The following is a 22242-nucleotide window of genomic DNA, read 5'->3' as shown; positions in this document are numbered from 1 at the left end:
ACATTACTATTGTTTATGTTGAATTTTGTCAGGGAAATTCAATCTTCTGAAGAATTAGTATAAGTAAACAGGGAGTTACTCACCTATAGTAGTTAGTTTTAAAAAGGAAGCTAATTGCCATATACCATAGCTATATGCCACATATAGTCAGAGTTGTTTGCTCCCTGAAGGATTTTTAGCCTGATCGTAAATGAATATTCCCTCTCATGGTCTATAAAGGAACTTAATGACTGTCCTCAGTTCTTTCAACCAAACGTGATAGAATTTAGCACGCAGGCCGAATGTGGAATACTGAGGCAGTAAGTTTACTATGCTGAAGAGAAAAGTCACCAAATGGAGTATCTAATCGGAATTATACTATTTAGTAATCATAGCAGGTGTATCTTGCAAAAGGGGAGGTGGTGGCATTGTGGTACTGTCACTGGACTGGTAATCCAGAGACCCAAGGTAATGCTCTGGAGACCGGGGTTCGAATTCCACCACAGCAGATGGTGGAATTTGAATGCAATAAAAATCTGGATGACCATGAAATCTTTGCCGATCTTTGTAAAAACCCATCTGGTTCACTAATATCCTTTAGGGATAGGGAAGGAAATCTGTCATTCTTACCTGGTCTGGTCTACATGTGACTCCAGACCCATAGCAATGTGGTTGACTCTCAAATGCCTGCTGAATAAGGGCAATTAGGGATGGGCAATAAATGCTGGCACAGCCAACGACACCCACATCCCATGAACGAATAAAAAAAATAACAATATGCAGTCAACATTCAGTGAAAGTTAATTGCCCAACCAGGAGAATCCAGAATATCTGTTGCTTCCTATGATCAGGTCTGGTTAACGTTTCCTCAAACAAGAACAGAGAAAAAGTATAGGAGATCAAACTGTTGAAGGTGATCCTTAGCTTCTAAAGCTGTTTGTCAAGTAAGTCCTAAAGTTAAAGGCTTCCTTCACGACACATCCATGTTCGAATACCCTCAGCCCTCAAAAATTGAATCCTCCTCCTCTTTCATTTCAAAAGGAAGAACAAAAGCCTTGAAAAGAAGCTTGTGAGCCACTGAATAACATAGGAAAAAGTATGGAAGTAGGTCCTAAACTCCTAGTTGCAGCAGTATTCACGAGGGCCAGGATGGTACAGCAAGCAAACAGCACCTTACATTTGGTGTGCAAATTCCATTACTCCCTAGGGGCATTTGCAGAAAGGGGAGTACGCTGCTGCGTATTTCAGGTCTGCCCTTCTAGGCAACAATCTTGTAAGCCACAGATAGCCTCATAATTCCCAACAATTTAAGCCTATTTTTGCTGGACTTATCCAAGGAGAAAACTAATTTCCGCAATATGCAGACTAGCACAGCAGTTGCTGCAAGCTACCAAACTGATACATTCCCCATTATGACAAAGCAGAATTCTTCCCATAACATATCTGTCAGTCAATGAAAAATCTGTGGGACATACATAGTCCGAGAAGGAAATACCACAGTCTGGAACACATTCTCAGAAGCCCACGTAACCAGGCACCTCTGATCCAGACCATCCCTCAAGAAACTTCAAGGAAGGCTGCAAATTAACAACCCCCTATCCAACCAGTACTCCAAAAGATACAAAGTGCACCATCATGCATGCAATTCCCTTGACACCCTTCAAGCCAAATATGAAAGGCTTAATTTTTAAATTAATTAAAGTTAATTAGCCTGACATCAAACATTGTTCCAACATGTGTGCAATGCATCAGCCACCCATTGTACAAACTAGCGACTTCATAAAAGAAATAAAGACAAAAAATGCTGGAAAATAATCAGCAGGTCTGGCAGCATCTGTGGAGAGAGAAACAGAGTTAATGTTTCGAGTCCGGATGACTCTTCTTCAGAGGTTCTTCATAATTCCAGCATCCGCAGTATTTTGTTTCTAACTTCATAAAAGATACCAATACACTCTTCCTTCATAAAAAAACCTCAAAATGCTATAGCATTGAATAGTCTAACCAGCAATGAAGTAAAACCACAAAGGAAAGGGTGAAAAACTTTTACCCTCCACTCTGGATACCTACTTCAAGAGAGAAGAACCAATACTTGGAATCCAGAACAAGTCCTTAAGTACAGCAATGGGATGGAAAGAGGAAAAGTAGGATAAGAGATCTGGTGCTCAGAAGAACACGCAGACAAAAATAAAAGTCTTAATTAATGTTCCTAATTTAAAAGTCTAATTGCGCATTAGATCTTCCACTGGATTAGTCACAGAATGTATTTGGTTGAAGTATTTTGCTCAAGAAACTGCATAAGTGATGCAGTGGAAGAAGGTCCACATATAGCTCCTGGTTACATAGCACAATTCCCAAGACATGGATCAAATTATTTTCTTTTTTAAAAAAAACTAAGTTGCGAGGCTAAGGCAAGGCCTGAACTGACGAGTGGTTAAATACTAAATAATATTTTTTTCCACAAGTTAGCCATCAACTGGGATTTTCTGGTTTGATTAACGAAACTTCCTATTAATTAGGTCTGGAAGTACCAGTATGATTTTTCACTGTTCAACTGTTTTGAAAGTGGTATCTGTTCTTGAATTGTTTGTTTGCCATATTGACTTGTACTTTGAGTGCATTCAAACAGATTGTAGAAAAGAGAAGCAACCAGGTTGCAAAAGGCTAGAAATGTGTGTAGACACACATTGGTCTGAAATGGAATTGCATGCCTAAATGGATTCATTTTGAATGATGTTCATTTTTTTCTTGAGTTTTCAAGCCATGCATGTTCACGGCATAACAGTGTAACCTGCTTGATGTGAGTGTTTCTGGGAACTCAGTGTTCAGTAGAGTCACGGGTTTAAGCAGTGTCTCCAAGTTCAATTTCTTGAGTGCAACAATTCTGAGCTTCAACTACAAGTGGTGCCACTCTGCATTATACAGGAGAAATGTTTCCTATAGTGTCTGTTGAAGGTAATAGATAGCTAGAAATGGTGGCCATCCATTGGAGGGAAGAGGACTCTGGTATGGGCAATGCAGGAAACTTTCAGGCGATTCTGAAATTGTCTTAAATGTATATATAAAGGATAATTGAAATTCTGATGAGAACAATGGCTCAGAGAAAGCAGTCAAGACCAACACCACATCAACACAGAGACAGGAGTGTTGGGGAAAAGGCAACGGTAACACAAGAGGCTCCCATGAAAAAGAGTGAGAGAGAAAACTTTTCTGTAGCAGTGATTTGGGATCCTAAATGTTCTGTTGCCTCCCAGATGCCGATGTAAGGACATAAGAAAATGGGTGGAGAAGATTCTTGAAAGGAGGAAGAGCATCCTGAAATCACGGTTCATAATGAATCCAAATGACAAAGGGCAGGATGGCAGTTTTGCAAAGGGAGTTTGAGGAATTCAAAGTTATTTTAAAAAGAACTACTATATGCTAGGTTAGCTAAGGAAAACAAATTTGAAAGGCAATACATGGATAGACAGATGATACTTAGATCCTGTTGTCTGGTAGACAAGGAAAAACCATGGTCAGCCAAAGAGGTTTGAATTTTTTTCCAGCTCTTTTGATTGGTTGCTTTTGTTCATTGTTGTTGATTTAGTAAATGGAAACACAGACATTAGAGAAAAAAGTTTGAGAGCTGTTTTTATAAAGTGAATAGGGGAGTGGGCTAATCTGTATTCATGGCATATCAAAAATGTCCCTCTGCAGCAAAATATTTTTCAACATCCAATAGACATATCAAAACATTCCACTCTTTAGGTACTTAACAAATGTGATATTTTTAATTACATAATTTCTGTATTTGCCCATCTAGCCATGCTCACCATTAGATTGCACAAGACCTGACTATCGTATTTCAACATATTAATATTTGTCCTACACTTGGGATGAGAAAAATTAATTAGAGCCTGAATTGTTTCTCCCAATTCACCACACGCAAAATAAATTTCAGAGAGAAGCTTCCTGCAGAGCACCAACAGAAGCATTAACTGAAATGATTAATGATGATTCAATGATAAGCAGCCTACTGACCTGTCAAGTTCCCACTGACCTGGATAAGGACATCAAAAACTCCAGTAGGATGATACTGTAATGCTCACTTTGAATATGTGTAGGTAAATCAGTCCATAAGATTGAAATTAAGATGAGCTTATTTACAATACAGAATAAACACCTTTCCTTAGCAGGCATCATACTTTTCAAATTCTAATAGGTACAACAACTCATGTGCTCCAACTGGCCTCTGCACTTGACTAGGGAGAGGAAAGAATTAATCAGCATGGGTTTCCACTTTTGGTCACCATCTATTGATTCTTGCTGGAAAGTGAGAGAGAGATTTGGTCGAGGGCATGATCTAGCTTGCTTAAGACAACCCTGAGTGTCTAGGCTCACATGGTTACAAGAATGAAATAGGACAGCTGACAACTTTAGGAGAAGAGAAGATTAGGGAGGAAAAGAATAAAGTACAATATGGAACTGTAATTTCCTTCTATTTTCAGTGGAAAAATTAGCCTCTAATATATAGCTTCTGAGGGGAGTTATCAGAAAATCTGAAGCCATATGGTTCAAAATCTTAACATTAGATTAACTTGTTAATCTCAGAAAAAGAGATCAAAACATTCAGTACAGTCATGTAAATGTATGGTTTGATCTGCTCATTAAACTGATAAAGCTATATTTTGTTCACTTCTTTCCCAAACAGATGTACAGCTAAAAAATGTCTATTTGAACATACTAATTTTATTCATAGTTCACTCAGATACATTGGGCTATGACTGCTCCCCATGGGGATCTGTCCAGATGGGACAGAGGATAGCCCCAAGGAACCTGAGGGGGAAAAAAAAGTCCCATCAAGATGTGAGAACGTAAAAGCTACTTCATTGTACTATTCCATCCACTAACGTATATATGGAAGACAACTGTTGATTCTGGTGTCCACTAAATGACCACAGCCTCCAAATAATAGTGTATTAAGGCCTGGTACATTACACCCAACAGAGCAATACCACTCCAGATATTAACACCAAACATCAGCTAGCAGACTACACAATATTGTGAGCACTGGTGGAAAGTCCCAGCGGGTGATTTCTATCAACTCCATGAGAAGTAGATACAGATGCTTCTCAGAAAAAGCAACTTTATGGCAACACTTAAGACATGATGATAAAAACAAAAAGCTACTGCGGATGCTGGAAATCCAGAACAAAAACAGAATTACCTGGAAAAACTCAGCAGGTCTGGCAGCATCGGTGGAGAAGAAAAGAGTTGACGTTTCGAGTCCACATGACCCTTCAACAGAACTGAAGTATAGTTAGGAGAGGGGTGAAATATAAGCTGGTTTAAGGTGGGGGGCGGGGGGAGAGAAGTTGAGGGTGGGGTGGTTGTAGGGACAAGCAAGCAGTGATAGGAGCAGATAATCAAAATATGTCACAGACAAAAGGATCAAAGAGGTGTTGAAGGTGGTGATATTATCTAAGAAAAGTGCTAATTAAGAATGGATGGCAGGACACTCAAGGTACAGCTCTAGTGGGGGTGGGGTGGAAAGACTGACAAGGTATTAGTTGTAGATTTAAAAATAATGGAAATAGGTGGGAAAAGAAAAATCTATATAAATTATTGAAAAAAAAAACAAAAGGGAGGGGGAAGAAATGGGGGGGGGGGTGGGATGGGGGAGTTCAAGATCTAAAGTTGTTGAATTCAATATTCAGTCCGGAAGGCTGTAAAGTGCCTAGTCGGAAGATGAGGTGCTGTTCCTCCAGTTTGCGTTGGGCTTCACTGGAACAATGCAGCAAGCCAAGGACAGACATGTGGGCAAGAGAGCAGGGTGGAGTGTTAAAATGGCAAGCGACAGGGAGGTTTGGGTCTTTCTTGCGGACAGACCGCAGGTGTTCTGCAAAGCGGTCGCCCAGTTTGCGTTTGGTCTCTCCAATGTAGAGGAGACCGCATTGGGAGCAACGAATGCAGTAGACTAAGGGGAAATGCAAGTGAAATGCTGCTTCACTTGAAAGGGGTGTTTGGGCCCTTGGACGGTGAGGAGAGAGGAAGTGAAGGGGCAGGTGTTGCATCTTCTGCGTGGGCATGGGGAGGTGCCATAGGTGGGGGTTGAGGATTAGGGGGTGATGGAGGAGTGGACCAGGGTGTCCCAGAGGGAACGATCCCTACGGAATGCCGCCAGGGGGGGTGAAGGGAAGGTGTGTTTGGTGGTGGCATCATGCTGGAGTTGGCGGAAATAGCGGAGGATGATCCTTTGAATGCAGAGGCTGGTGGGGTGATAAGTGAGGACAAAGGGGACCCTATCATGTTTCTGGGAGGGAGGAGAAGGCGTGAGGGCGGATGCACGGGAGATGGGCTGGACACGGTTGAGGGCCCTGTCAACGACCGTGGGTGGAAAACCTCGGTTAAGGAAGAAGGAGGACATGTCAGAGGAACTGTTTTTGAAGGTAGCGTCATCAGAACAGATGCGACGGAACTGAGAGAATGGGATGGAGTCCTTACAGGAAGCGGGGTGTGAGGAGCTGTAGTCGAGGTAGCTGTGGGAGTCGGTAGGCTTGTAATGGATATTGGTGGACAGTCTATCATCAGAAATTGAGACAGAGAGGTCAAGGAAGGGAAGAGAAGTGTCAGAGATGGACCATGTGAAAATGATGGAGGGGTGGAGATTGGAAGCAAAATTAATAAATTTTTCCAGGTCCCGACGAGAGCATGAAGCAGCACCGAAGTAATCATCGATGTACCGGAGAAAGAGTTGTGGGAGGGGGCCGGAGTAGGACTGGAACATGGAATGTTCCACATACCCCATAAAGAGACAGGTATAGCTGGGGCCCATGCAGGTACCCATAGCCACACCTTTTATTTGGAGGAAGTGAGAGGAGTTAAAGCAGAAATTGTTCAGTGTGAGAACAAGTGCAGCCAGACGGAGGAGAGTAGTGGTGGATGGGGATTGTTCGGTTCTCTGTTCAAGGAAGAAGCTAAGGGCCCTCAGACCATCCTGGTGGGGGATGGAGGTGTAGAGGGATTGGACATCCATGGTGAAGAGGAAGCGGTTGGGGCCAGGGAACTGGAAATTGTTGATGTAACGTAAGGTGTCAGAGGAATCACGGATGTAGGTGGGAAGGGACTGGACAAGGGGAGAGAGAAAGGAGTCAAAATAATAAGAAATGAGTTCCGTGGGGCAGGAACAGGCTGACACGATCGGTCTGCCAGGATGGTTCTGTTTGTGGATTTTGGGTAGGAGGTAGAAGCGGGCCGTCCGAGATCTTCCTCCCACAGCTTCCAACCTGATAGTCGCCCAACCTTGGATGGCCCGCTTCTACCTCCTACCCAAAACTTTAATTACATAAGGTAATGTTAAATAGTAATTAAAGAATCAAAGAAACAAGAAGTTGGGCCATAACAAACAGACTTTTCTAACAGATTCTAAATTTCAAACTTGATCCATAATAAATGCCACCATATAGAAATAGATATTTACGAGGACAAGGATAAATGGCTAAGCCAACAAAACTATACAATGCTTCTTTCATAGGAAAGCAACAGAAGCTTAAAATGACATGGCTGTCTGGAGAGCGCAATACTCTTATAAACGTGGAAAGGAAAATTATGCTGATTTGGTTTAAAAATCCTTAAAAGGAACATGCATCTCCATGAGTTTTTCCCATCCACCCGCACTTAATTCATGAAGTATAAACAAATGATATAGTTCTACTGAATCAGGCCTTTTTTTCCAGTTGTGAAATAAAAGAGAACAAAATCCAAGTCGATCTGAATCATGTAGTAGGATTGTCCAACTTTTAAACATTCTAAAGCTGAAGTCAGCATACAGGAGATATTTTCTATAATTACAGATTTTGACATTAAAGTTTGAACATATTACTGCCAGAACAGTAGAATTGTTTTCAGGCACATTTTTGATATTTACATAAACTTTTAAATGAAGGGATCTAAAAAGGGCAAAATATACTTATGACATTCCTTTCTTATTACAAACTAAATCTAGTATATTAAACTTTCTATATGCAACATTGGATCTAGTGCAACCCTGTGCAATTCATTTTTTCTGATAATCCAGCAATGGAAAGTAATCTAAGCAATATAACCAAGTAATATAATCTGAAATCATGCATTGCACTCTTAACTGATCTGCTACAACAATCACCCTACTTTAACTACACATTTTACTATTATAATTTTCCCACCTTGTAATGAGCTACGAAGCAGTCTACATTTCCTTGCCCTGCACTCTGCATCTGCCTTTGCTTTCCTCACCTCATCAAAACCTTTGTCTCATGACTTGCTGTTGGTAAACTCCTGCCTGGTCTGCTTCACCGTAGAACATGGAGTAGACTTTCCTGACTCGAGCTTGTTGAAATCCTAGCTTGCAACCTGATGCTTTTTTTTTGTACAGACTGTAACAGTGCTCTATTACGCTTGGTAGCTGCTAATCTAAAACGGTGCAAAATGTCACTGCTGTACCTAGTATAAATTCTATTACAGAATGTTTCAATTATTTATTCATATAATATAATACGGGAGCTTTTAATAAAAGCCAAACCACAATATAAAAATACTCAATAGTACAGCACATACAGAAACTTTAAAGTTAAACATGCTAGGGCTGCATTTACAACAGCAATTATTAAAACTAGCAATGTAAACAACACCCCATATCAACATTAATAAAGATATAGAAATCAAACTACAGAAATATGTACAGTTCATCAAGTACTGCTCTAATTTAAGCGCCCAATCTGCAAACATTTAATCAATGCAATTTTTCAGGGCAAGATTAAGCTTGATTTTTAAATACTTGCAAATTAGTTTGAAATATGCATTTTGTACCAGTGATAAGCATTTGGATGTTTTTGGCGTGATATTAATTCACTGTACCATTTAGCCATGAATAAATTCCTCAATGAAAAATGGGAGAATGCTTTTGTTAAAAAATACTCAATTAACTGCTGAAGAAATGGTATTCTCAGAAACTGCACATTTCAAAGATACCTGTTCACATAATTTTACTAGTGGATTATTATACATCAAACAGTCATTCTCCCATTAATAGCCATTTCAGGCCATAATTCAATAATAGAACACAAGACAAAGTTTTTGCCAAAATTAGGAAGTTTGAAAAAATTCAGCTTCAAACTCGTGTCCTGCTCATTAATTAATTTATCTAAATTTTAATTATTTACAATATATTAATACATTATTACAATATATTAATACATTATGATCATTTACAGTAACTTTGGTCCCTTCAATGTTTCTGGTAATATACTGAAAACCTCCTAAACCATTTTTGCTGCTCCTAACTCAAAGATGAGGTAGATTTGTAACTGGTAACTAAGTTGATTACATTTTTAGCTCTCCGAAGAATATCTTTTAATCTAATAAAGCATTGGAAAACCTCACGATCTGAAATTCCATTTAACATTGCCATGTACCAAACTTTTAACATAAATGTTTCACTAGATACATGACCAACTACAAAACTATATCATCTTCTTCAGTACTAAAAGCAGCTCATGCTGTGTAATCTAAATCTTCACTTTTTGAATGCGGTTGGCAGATGGGAGGGAAATGTAAAAGCAGTACTGGGAGAAATGCTACATTTCTTTTGTTCCATAGAGTTGAAGGTCAAATAGCATAAATCTCTCGCATTCAATACAAAAATCCAGAAATAAATTTCTAAATTAATGCAAATAGTTAGTACTTAAATATACGTCTGCAAATGCATAGTGCCATACAATGATGGTTCTTTGCATATTGATTTTCTAAACAAAACAAGCAGATGCTGTTTTAACATTTAGGGATTATGATGTAATGCTAGGTTCTATGTATGAAGAGGAGATTTGGACCATTTCAAGATCTCCTGCTTTAGAAATTTCCAGTGTGAGAAATATGCTTCAATTTATTCACCATCTGATTAAGTGTTTTAAAATTAGAGACAACAGATTAGTGGGTTAATAAATGGATAAAGCAAAAAAAATCTAGTCAAAATAAACTGTAAATTTTGTGGATATTCCTCTATTCATTCCTCAGGTTCTGTCAAGCTTGAATCATGCACAGCCTGTAGCTGAGGGGGAAATCCAGCAACTTGTTTAAGGCTTAACCGATGTTCCCATGAGAAATTTGATAGGCATGCAAGAGTAGCTCAGTAACAACTCTCCTTCAGATCTCTTTTCTTCTATGGGAAGCATCTATCTGCTCATTATTTCCTCACCCAAGCATGGTGAGCTTGTGTGAGAGAGAAAGACAAAAGAAAATGTAACCTGCATCCAGATACCCTAATGTAGTGCTACAGCAAGGAATTTGATAAACACTGCAAGTGAATTGATTGAAATAATGATTAATGGATTAGTCCCAAATGAAAATAAATCTTTGAATTATTGAAGGTGAAATTAAATAAGAATTAATTAAAATGAAAAAAGATTGGATGTTAAAGGTTTTAAATAGATTTAAAATGAATAGAATATGCTCATCTTACTTTGCTGTAGTCTTATTTTATTTAAAAGAATATCTGACATTAATCTAGCACTCAAAAGGGGCACTGATCATCTCCCCTCGTCCTTTTGACCATCTAAAAATTTAGAAAGCCACAGATTCATATTAATCCAGTGTTTTTTTAAGTTCTAGGAAAGATATTTTCTCTGATCCATTTCTATAGTAGATGCAACTATCATTTGATATGGTTTCAAACAATAAGTCTTTGTTGCTGTTTTTCCTCAACTAATTCAAGTGGCACACGAGCAGCAATTTCAACTTGGTCAAGTAATTGTATTTGCTTCTCCCTACTTCATTTTGTATCCCCTCATTTTTTTTTTGTAAACTTGCAGCTTAATTTACTGGTATTAATGAAATAGGACTCCGAACTAAAGGTTAAACACATTACTTGGGAGTAGTGTGCACTTGGTTTTCTTGCACCACCTATCATATCAGCTAGAAACTGACTTTCTCCTCTATCTCTGGTAACATTGCCTAGAATTGACTTTTGTAATTGTGGGAGAATAGCTGGAGGCAAAAGTCTTCCAATTTTCCCTCCTTCCCTTTGGGGAAGCACCAAGTCTTTTTTCACCAAATCCCATCACGGCTCAGAAGAGATTGGGAACTTGTCTTGCAGGTAATTGCAGATGCAAGCTAAACTGTATAGTGCCAAACATTGGTCCTCTACTTAAGATTTGTTGTTTAATATCATCAGTATCTCTACACTTTTATTTTTTCCCAAATTAGATTATTTTTAAATTAAGAATTATAATAATTTAACTGCTAATGAGTTTGTACTTCAAATTAACTATTTAGAATTGGTCAGTGCACCTTTAGTGTTAGAAATTCTACATAGGTTCAATGATATAAAACAAAATTGCCTACTTGTTACGACATACATAAATTGACATAAATGTTACCTTCATAGTCTTCTTGTACCTGTCCACTGCCTAAATATTGAAATATGGCTAAATCTGAGAAAATTCTATTAAATAATAAAAATGACTGAATATTGTTTACATGCACTGTAAACAGTGTTGCATTCTTCAGCAGAAACTCTTACTGCCTTTTTTTACCTTGGTCTATTCTTAGGACAGTGTTCCAATTGCCTCCATTCAGCAGCCCCAACATTGTATATCCATGCATCACCTGGAAGAGATCAAGGGACAATATTGCTGACTTTAAATTTAATTATCAATAAAATTGAGTTCATCACTGCTATTAAAAATTTGCAACAGTAAGTGGAATAAAAATGGACTGGTTATTGATTAACTGAGAATTAGATTTCACACACCATTTATGAAACGAGAAACGTACTAAGAAAAATCAGGTTTGAGACAGAATCATGTGGTCATAGGATGCTCATAGGAAGAGCATCCTATCTGAAGGATGTAAAAACAATTTACAAGCATGATATCAGAACTGCAAGGTTATATCCTTCAGAAAAGGATAAACAGGTTGGGTTTCCTTTTTCTTAAAAGGAAAGCTAGAAAAGGATATGAGGCAGAAGGGAATAGAGGGTTATACTAATAAGAGTTAGATGAGGAAGGATGGGAGGAGGCTTGAGTGGCATGCACACATGTTGCATGGACTGGGTGGGTTGAATAGCCTGTTATTATACTATATATCCTACATAATTCTAATATCCAGAAATCCACTATTTTAAAGCTTAAGTTAAACATCTTTCATGGTAAATTCTCTACCCATTAACACTCAACAGTAAAAAGAACAGGATTACTGAAAAGCTTAAAACAAGTCGCAGTATTTACAAAATATACATCAGCAACATGGTGTTAAGTACACAAGACATCTCATACCTAATAACCTATTAAACCATTCTTTCTTGGAAGAGTCAGAACAGAAGTACAGAACAAGGAAATAACTCTTGCCATCTAAAGTCTACTCTCTCCACTGATAAAATGGGCCCTACCAAGCCCACATAATTACAAAGAAGGCAACTAATTTCTCAGTAAAACTCTAGAAAGTTTTTGGCTGGCTTATGGATAACTGATCAAGCCTAAACATCAGATCAATTTTAAAACCTACACTATTAAACACTGACCAGCTACATTCTACAGATCCCATGGTTCCAGAGCTGGGTCCACTATGCCCCATACATTGTTTATCAAATGGCTCATATACTCATAAAATCTTCAACCTCATTCTTACAGATAATTCTGCAGTAGCTTAACAATATGGCAATAAATGCTCTCAGGTGGGGAAGATTTTTTCTCACCTTTAAACTAATTTGAATTTCTAAATTTCATTCTTGTATCATAGAAATTTGAGGAACATGAAAAAGGTATCTAGCCCAATGCTTCCTGGACATTCTCTAGTTCTGTCATCATAACTCAAGTTATGTAACATATTCACGTTTACGTTATCCATGCATCTTAATTCTTCCAAGATCTAACACTGTCAAACAGAAAGTATCTAAATCTGTAGAGTCCGAGAATCTTGTTGACACTTTGTGAACATTTTCCAGTACGTCAACCTCTCTTAGAAGATAGCACTCCCAATATCATGTGCTAGAAAACATAGCCATTTCAATAAATTATCTTGTGCTTTTATGCTAGTTATTTCCCTTGGGATTAGCATCACAGACTACTGCTGTGAGCAGGTACACTCTGCAACCAGATTCTGTCTTTATCTGCCCAGTATCTAAATAAGTGTGGCAAGCCCGGGAGTTGAAGATGAATGTTGAAGCTGAATCCTTATGTTGTATTTCAATTTATTGACTATATTACATGGCAGCATACGACTTTCTCAAACTGGGAAATAAACTCTATGAAACATCTGCTAACAGTCTAACTACTGAACAATATTAATTAGATAATCAGATAAATGTGAGGTAGTATCTTTTAGTAGGAGGAGTAGGGAGGTCACTTATTACTTGGAAGGTGCAAGCCTAGGTAGGGTAGGAGAACAAAGGGATCCCGGAGTACAAATACTTCAATACTAAGTCATATCATAGGAATGCTATATTAAAAAATACCCAAGCACTAGGTTTTATTTCTAGGGAGAGTTGCAAAGAGGGAAGTTATGCCAAACCTTATTGAACCTTGGTTAACCACATATGGAAATACTGCGTGCAGATCTGGACGTCACATTATAAAGAGGATATAGGAGCACTGGAGAGGGTGCAGAAACGATTTACAAGGATGATACTACAAATGCATGTGTATGAATATCAGCGTCTTTTCTCATGAATAAAGAAAGCTGAGAGGGGTGACCTAAAAAAAGGTATGTTAAATTATGAAAGGTTCGATGAAGTGAATATAGAGAGAATGCTTCCTCTTGTGGGGAAAAGTATAACTAGAAGCCATCAATATAAGATTGTCACCAAGAAATCCAATAGGAAATTCAGAAGAAACTTTTTCACCAAAACAGTGATAAGAATGTGGGACTTGCTACCAGCACAGAGGGTGGCTGAAGCGAATATTATAGATGCATTTAAGGGGAAACGAAACAAGCAGAAAGAGAGAGGAATAGATGGTTACAATGGTAGATTTGGATGAGAAAAGATAGGAGGAGGATTGAGTGGAGCACAAACGCTGGCATGGACTGGTTGGGCCAAATGGCATGCTTCTTTGCCGTATTTCCCATGCAATTATAAGCTTTATTATGCATCTAGGAATACCAATAAAAAAAACACTTTTTTTGCACTGAAGTTAAAGTTAACTTAACTAAACTAATGTAACTAAAGTTACATTAAAGTTAATCCCTGAAAGTGGCTCTCATGTTTCTTGTTGCAGCTCACGAACAGGCTTTCTGATCTACTTCCATGTCATAAGCTTCAAAATACCCCGAGGTCTCCAGGAATGTCACAGTCCGGGAGGTTTTTACACAATAAAAATAGAAAATGCTGGAAATACTCAGCAGCTCTGACAGCATCTGTGGAGAGAGAAACAGAGTTAACATTTCGAGTCTGTATGACTCTTCTTCAGAGCAGGTTTTTGCACAATATGTTTTCCACAGTCAAGTCTCCCTCCAAACTCCATGATGTGTCTGCATGCCTACAAAAAACCAGGACCAGCTAGTTTGCTGGGAACAACTGGGGGTTGATGGGGGACTCCAAAGTTAGGGTCAGGGAGGGCAAGAGTGATAGGGGAATGGAATTCGAATAAAGAGATAAGAGACTAGAAACGGGGGTCAGGAAAGAGAGGAGGTAGGGGCCGAGGAAATGGGGGTTCTGGAAAGAGGGAGAAGGCTACAGGGGGATTTGGGGCTTGGCTGGGCTGACACTGCAGTGAAACTGTATCATAAGTCAGTATCTTAGAAGAGAAAAAGAAGAAATATCTAGCAATACGTTTCCAAGAAAAAAGCTGCAGTAGTATCTTTTGTATAACAGAAAAAAGGGTATATGCACACTTACTAAGAGGTTGACTTTCTGCACTTAGTCCTCCAAAAAGGAAAAGCTGATCATCTGTCACAGGAGTCAGAGTGTGCCATGAGCGACCCTGTGGACGTACTCCTTTAACAGTAATTCTAAGAAGAAAATATACAGGATAGGAAAAATGCAATTTTACATCCAAGTGCTCTCTATTCAAAAAACCATAGCATAGACTTGTTGGAACAAATTAAATGCGTGCTTAATACTTTGTTGAAGTATTTACTTCTCCTCAGTTTGGCATGACCCCTAATCAGATAAGAAATTTTGACAATCCCCGTGTCTCTATCCTAAATATTTATATAAATGGAAATGAGGTTCCCACCACTTTCAATCTGAGAAACATCCATTTACACTTGCGTGTTTTTTGTCTCCAGCCAGCTCTTTACCCACATGGTTGCATTTCCTTTAATACTATGTACCTTAATATGTCTCTTACATGGCATCTTTTCAAACACCTTCTGAAAATCCGCACACGTCCATATTATCCAAATACTCTGTCTTACTTACAAATTTCAGTTAAGGCAATCAATCATAACTTGCTCTTTATATATCCATATTGACCATCATTCATTAGTCCATGCTTAAGTGTTTACTAATTCCATTCTGTACTATCAACTAGAGTCATAATTTTTGACTTTGGCGGCAGTCTGCTGGAAATGAAACTAGTTAAAAGAGCAGCTAGTTTTTTTTAAAAAAAATTATTTTTCAGCTGGTGCAGACATGGTGGGCTGAATGGCCTCTTTCTGTGCTGTAACTTTTCTATGGTTCTAATCCAAGATGAAGGTGCTGGATCAAAAATTAGTTCATTTCAGTGGGATGAAAGTGGACCTAACCCAGATTAACTGGTTGGAAAAAATGTCAAATTGAATTAGAGAGATGCTAAAATAAGAGATCAATAAGAGTCATTAAATTTTTAATAAGAGTAAAGGAGCTGCATAAAAGATTGAGGTTCCTTGGATAAGCTTCCAATCACACAGCCTCACCATCACAAAGACTGCCTATTTCTACCTTTGTAACATCATCTGACTCCATGACTCCATCCCCCCTCAGTTCGGTCATCTGCTCCTGGATCCCTCCACCATGCTTTTGTTACCTCTAGACTTGACTACCTCAATATACTCCTGGGCAGCCAACACAGTCTACTCTCCATAAATTTGCAACCATCCAAAACTCTGCTGCCTATGTCCTAACTTGTACAAGTCCTGTTTACCCATCAACCCTGTGCATGCTGACCTTCATTACACGTGATTAAGCTATGCCTCAACTTAAAAATTCTCTATTTCTAATCTCTCCATTTCCCCACTCTTTCTAAGTTCCTCCAGCTCCACAGCCCTTCAAGATAGCTGTGCTCCTCGAGCATCCCCGATTTTAATGGCTCCACCACTGGCAAGCGCCAAAACCCTAAGCTCTCTAATTCCCACTCCGCCTCTTCCTACTTTAAGACACTCCTTATGTCTACCTCTATGACCAAGCTTTTGGCCATCTGCCCTAACATCACCTATGTGGCTCGTTGTCAAATTTTGTTTTATAAATCCCCCATGAAGCACCTTGGGAAGTTTTATTATGTTGAAAGTGCCAAGTAAATAGAAGCTGTTGTTCCCTGTAAGCTAATGATGCTTCCAACCACAGGTTTCTAGATGAAAAGGATAATAATCAGATTTTTCAGATCAAAATTAAGCATCTACATGTCACTAACAGAAACAAAATTGATCAAGGGAAAGAAGTTTACTGCTGCTTATACATAATCTATACATTATTTAGAAAACCAAACTACTTACTCGCCTGACCAAGTCCACGTATCTAAGTTCAAGCAGTGTAAATCATCAATTCTTGTTTCCTGAAAGTCAAGCAGAGTGTGTTAAACAAATATATTTTACATGTCAACAGAAGTGCCTACCTTGTACAGTGTTCCTCAGTTTTTCAATAAACCACAATTTACCTACCACAGCAATAATTAAGATATAAATGAGACAATATAGATGCAGTTCAGTTCTTAATGACGACTCTCCTTTACAGGCACTGACTGAAATTATAGCTTTTAGAATGCTGAGGTGAATGTATTAATCTGCTGTGAACCCATTCTCTGGACTACGTTCCAAGGCAGGAGTACAACATAAATATAATTGTATACACAATGCATAAGTGAACATCCCATAGCACTAGTCAATATGAGTCAGAGGTTTCATTTGAAAGGAATATTGTGCAATATAAAACAATTTGTCTGCTCTTATGGCAATATGATATAATTGTTCTTTGAACAAAAATTGATGCTCAGCTAAGCTTCAGATCTAGGGCTCTGTTTGTAGGAAGGTCAACTAAGAATATTCTAGCTCCAGAATTATGTGTGGTACAGAGATTTGCATTTGATATTGTGTGACATGCAAAGTGTTGACATTTTAAAAAAATTTAATACTCAATCTCCTGTAAAGTTACACATTGCGTATAAAAGCCTGCAGTGTTTTTAATACACCCTAAAAATTGGATAACAGAAATGCCTACTAGACATGGCAATTAAAACAACAATGGTATAAATCGGAGAAATTAAATGTGTTTTTTGATGATGTACAAAAGGGACGATGAGCTCACAGAAACCAACAAAAAACACATGCATCAGATCGCATGGATAATAAAATAATTCTGTGAACATAACATTGTGGCTAAGTAGGCACCAGTAAATTAACAAATTACTACAGCAGTGCTCAGTTCATAGCACCCTCGCCTTTGAATCAGAGGGTTGTGGGTTCATGTCCCACTCCCGGAAAACCAAGAACTGTGATTGTACTCAAAGAGTTGCAATCTGTGACTGTTGATAACTCGAAAGAGTATAAATCAATAAATTCATAGAGTTGCAACAACAATGATTTAAGACAGCAGTTGCTATACCAAGCAAATTCAGAAAAGTTAATGGAGCAGCAAACACCAGTGATTAAATTAATGCAGAGTCAATCACAAGCAAATTAAATGAAGAGCTGGATAGCAGTGAATTAATAAATTTACAGACTTAAAAGCACACCCAACAAATCAAAGGACTTAGTGGAGCCACAAGTAGATTACTAGCAATTTATTAAGAGGATATTCCTGCTAAGTAAGCAGTGAATGAAAAGATTGTGATCAATTTACAGGATTCTCCCTCTCCTTTACACGAGCACCGAGCATTACACTTATATTACATGCGATTCCTGATATTTTGCTAGTGTTTTAGGGATTAAATTTTGCAATTCTGGTCATTTTGTTGTGAACAGCTTTGATTAATATTCTATGCATCTGGATTTTAGCATTTGGATGATGCCATAATATGGAGCTTTGGGGTGGGGGAAGGTGGAGAAATGGGGGAGGACTGGGATCTAGGAACACTGGGGGATATGTCGGGTTTGCAATCACTCAGACTCAGGGTTTCATGATCAAACAGCATTGGGAAGACATCCAGGGCCTGATCTTTACACTGTACAAGTGGGGGGATTTTGAATGAGTTAAAATCTCAACCCCAGTATCTGTTAGAGATGGGGGGGGCAGAGGGTCATACTTAACATAAAGAAGGGATTTTTGGAGCTAGTAGCAGGGGATTCTTGCTTTTGGTAGAATTGGAAGGAGTTCTCAGGTATAACAGTACCGTAGAAAGACAGCTTACACTTAGTAGCATGCAGGGATAAGATGTGGAGTTGGTTTACTATGCAATTGATGGAGGAAAGATCTTGGGATATGGCAATACCATGGGAACATGGGAGGTTCTGAAGTAAAAGATGAAATCCCCAATGTCTATTCGGATGAGGAATGATGCCAGAATATGGAACACTGGGGTGGGTGTTTGATCTAGAAGCACCAGAGGCCCGATTCCCATTATTTAGTACACTAGGGCAGAGATTCCAAGAGCTGAATTCTCCCCCCGTCCAGGGGGTTGTGCGGGGGCGGGTGGGAGTGAGCTCCCCCCGATCAGGTTCGCATCGCCATTTTACATGGTCTGGCCAATTAAGGCACTGAGTGGGTGGGTGGGGGGGGGGATTCCGAGTTGGGGCCTGCACTCTTTCGCACATGTGCGCTAAAGAGCGCAGGAATCTCCCTACGGCACCTCTATGCCTCAGGGAGATTTGTTTAAGTTTTAAACATCAAAATAAAGAAATTTAAAAATTTTAAAACATGTCCCCTCATGTGACAGTGTCCACATGAGATGGGACATGTCAATGAATTTTTTTGGAAAATTTTTATTGAATTTTTTAGCACTTCATGAAACCTCATCCCGCCCATGGATGAGGTTTCATGAAAAATGCGAAGGCCGCCTGGGCTCGTCGCCTGCCCGCCAACCTTAAGGTTGGACGGGCAGATCATTTAATTGAGTTAATTAAGTTTTAAATGGCTTTAATAGGCCTTTGACAGTTCGGCAGTTGTGCAGCCGAGCCGCTGCGTGCCCGCCAAACTGAAAACATAAATGACGTGCGGTGATGTCCGGATGCCCGCCCGACGTCACTGCACATCACTTTACGCATCAGCAAGTGGGCCCTGCCCCCACTCGCTGACCGGAGAATTCAGCCCCAACATTTAGCCCATTAATAACTACTGTGTCCTGACTGCATATTATCTATAACTAAGTCTTTGTTTTAGCCTGAACACAAGGGTCTGACCATGGTATTTATTACCTTTGGAGTGATCAAGAGAACATGGTGGGGCTCACATGTGATTCCCAGTGCAATATGGTTAGTTAAAGGGTGATTGATAACTCCATACCATGAAATCCCATTGACTGCATTCATATGAGTTCAAGTTTTGTTTTACAGGATACTCAGTCTGGCTACAGAAACTGTCTAACAGCCATGAGCACAAGCTCATGGTGTTGGGAGTGGTGCTGACCGTAATATTCATACCACCCATCTTTATAGTTTATGTGCCAAACAAAAAATAATTTGTGTTGTATACATACTGCTAAGAACTGGGTTGCAATTAGCCAAACTACACAGAGGGCTTTTACAGATAGGAGAGAGATCCATTCATACATTAAATGGACAGACTTAGACATAGCTCACAAAAGTGAAAGAATGGTATACTAACCTAATTCACTACTGAATATTTCCTCTGTTATACGTCCAATGCCAAATATCAGGCAATCTACTCTCAAGGATCTAGCAATGCTGCTCTGCAAGCAGCCAGAAAGTATATAAATACTTTTCTTCCTCTTTACTTTTGAAGGGTGTAGCCTAGCGAAGTAAGAATAGCAAGATGTTGCATGGGCAGAGTTAAAGCCCACCTACTACAACTCCATGATGAAATATATTAGTACAGTAACATTCTTCCAGTAAAAAATGATAATTTCCTTGTACTGACATGGCTTTCAGACGTTTAGTCAGATGCACATAGGTACTGAATAATGTTCCTAAAATGAACTCTGACCATTCTTTCAATATGACTTACTTATGCCTGTCCAATCTGGTTTCATAATAACCTTCCAGTATACTGCGTACTACGAGATAGCCTCAATAAAGACATCAAAATTTGAGATTTTATTTTTCAATTAGAAAATAGATAAGCAACTCACCAGTATCCTTCCTCCAAATAAAAAGCCTTTATTTCCCAGTGTGGCACATGCATGTGCTGCTCGAGGGCGAGGTGGCATTCCCTAGTAAGCAGTATATGTTCAATTACATCACAGTCACAAGAGAGAGAAAAAAAACTAAATAAAAAAAGCATATTCTACTACAATTACGGCATGTGGCTAAAATTGTGTAGCCGCACATGTAGTGGATAACACAGTTTTAGAAAAAGCAGAAAAACCTGAGGAAAACAGTTGCACTACAAAAATCATTTAAAGCTCTTGCAAGTGATTAATAAATAAAGCAGTGTTTCTTAAACTGGGGTTCATAAGAGATGCTCAGGTGGCTGGGGAGTGGTGGGGGGTGAGGGCAGTCTGCAAAATAGTTGAGAAGCACACGAATGTGTTGCAGCTGCAGATAAGCGTGAAGTGCGGCCGCCATGCGTACAGCACTGGCTGGCTGCCTCACCTCAGAGCACATATAGAGGAGCACTGAGAGCGGCAGGGAGATCACCTGGTAAACAGGCAGTTGTCAAGGCTGGTGGTGAGCGCCAGTAAGTTCAGCTTTGTTCAGGAAAGGGGACTTGAAAAATATTTATAAACAAAGAAAGGGTGCCAAAATACACATTTATCCAGGTATTGAGTATTATAATTTAGATGGGGAAGGTCCATGATTACTGATCTATTTGAAAATGAGAACCATTGATATAAGAATGCCTTCATGCACACATTTTTACAAACATAAAGAGATTTATATATAGGTACACCTTATGAGACCAACGTTACAACCATAAAACAGGGGAATACATATTTAGTCATAGTTCTTACAATTATTTTAAAATTTGAGTTTACTCATCAATTATATAGCATTAAATTTGGAGTATAAATGTGGTCATTCTACAATTTTCAACATACTTTAGTTGCTGGCTGGTACCAGACATTCATACTGGGGTCAAAGACATGAATGTCATAATTCCATCCCCAGAACATCTCTTCTTCCTTGAAAGAAAAAAATTAAAAGACTTTGTTTTAAAAATCAATGTACTTCTAAACATATCTTGTATTAAAGAACATCAAACATTGTTACAAATTTCAGGTCTGCACTGGATAATCTTTTGGGTTCAGTATAAGACATTCCTGTAAATGGGCCATGCATGCCTTATGATCCGCTTATAGCAGTATTGTCCAATAGAAACCATTAACTAGCCACAGGTATGGCTACAGCAACACTTTGTAGCCACAATGTATTATGGCTTAGAGCAATGAAAAGCTTTTTAAAGCAAGGTCAGCAGTCCCTACAGTTGAAGGTTCATAAGATAATAAAAAAAAGGAATAGGTTACTCGGCCCCTCGGGCCTGCTCCGACCTTCAATAAGATCATGGCTGATCTTACTGTGGCCTTAACTCCATTTTCCTGCCTGCCCCTCCCCTCACTTCCTTGTAATTCAAAAATCTGTCTAGATCAGCCTTGAATACATTCAATGACTCAGCCTCCAATGTTCTCTGGGGAAAAGAATTCCCAAGACTGATGACCTTCTGAAAAGAAAAAAATCATCCTCATCTGTGTCTGAAATGGGAGACTCCTTATTTTGAAACTGTGCCCCCAAGTTCTAGATTTCCCCACAAGGGATGGTTGTTGTTTCTGAAGGTACTCATACAATGCTATTTAGTAGGGAGTTCCAAGACTTTAGCATAGCAACAATGAAGAAACAGAAATGTATGTCTAAATTGTGAGACTTAGAGGGGAAATTGAGAGTAATGGTGTTCCCATGCACATGCTGCCCTTGGATATCGCTCTGATGAAGTTAAAGTACCACTTGCAACTGCTGCACAATGATCTAGAGATTGCATTAGGATGTGCTTTGTTGGACAAAGTTATGCCAGAA

General features: G+C 38.9%; 2 protein-coding genes across 4 annotated transcripts in view; one reads left to right on the top strand and one right to left on the bottom strand.

Moving 5' to 3' along the window:
• pole2 (polymerase (DNA directed), epsilon 2) overlaps positions 1-22242 on the top strand; it is a 144325-nt gene that overhangs the window by 24161 nt on the left and 97922 nt on the right. The gene's annotated exons all lie outside the window — the stretch shown is intronic.
• Positions 1-22242, bottom strand: part of LOC144693047 (kelch domain-containing protein 1) — a 67990-nt gene that overhangs the window by 10946 nt on the left and 34802 nt on the right. For all 3 annotated transcript variants that reach the window (XM_078562348.1, XM_078562349.1, XM_078562350.1), the window contains exons 6-10: positions 21273-21356; positions 20364-20444; positions 16618-16676; positions 14822-14934; positions 11523-11595 (exon numbers count right to left, since the gene is read on the bottom strand). In XM_078562348.1, the coding sequence (XP_078418474.1) occupies positions 11523-11595; positions 14822-14934; positions 16618-16676; positions 20364-20444; positions 21273-21356 (410 nt within the window). The remainder of the gene's footprint in view (positions 1-11522; positions 11596-14821; positions 14935-16617; positions 16677-20363; positions 20445-21272; positions 21357-22242) is intronic.

The sequence above is a fragment of the Cetorhinus maximus genome, chromosome 18, assembly GCF_964194155.1.
Source record: "Cetorhinus maximus chromosome 18, sCetMax3.hap1.1, whole genome shotgun sequence".
Taxonomy (NCBI): domain Eukaryota; kingdom Metazoa; phylum Chordata; class Chondrichthyes; order Lamniformes; family Cetorhinidae; genus Cetorhinus; species Cetorhinus maximus.
The sequence above is the reverse complement of the archived record's forward strand: the minus strand, read 5'-3'. Positions and strand labels throughout refer to the sequence as shown.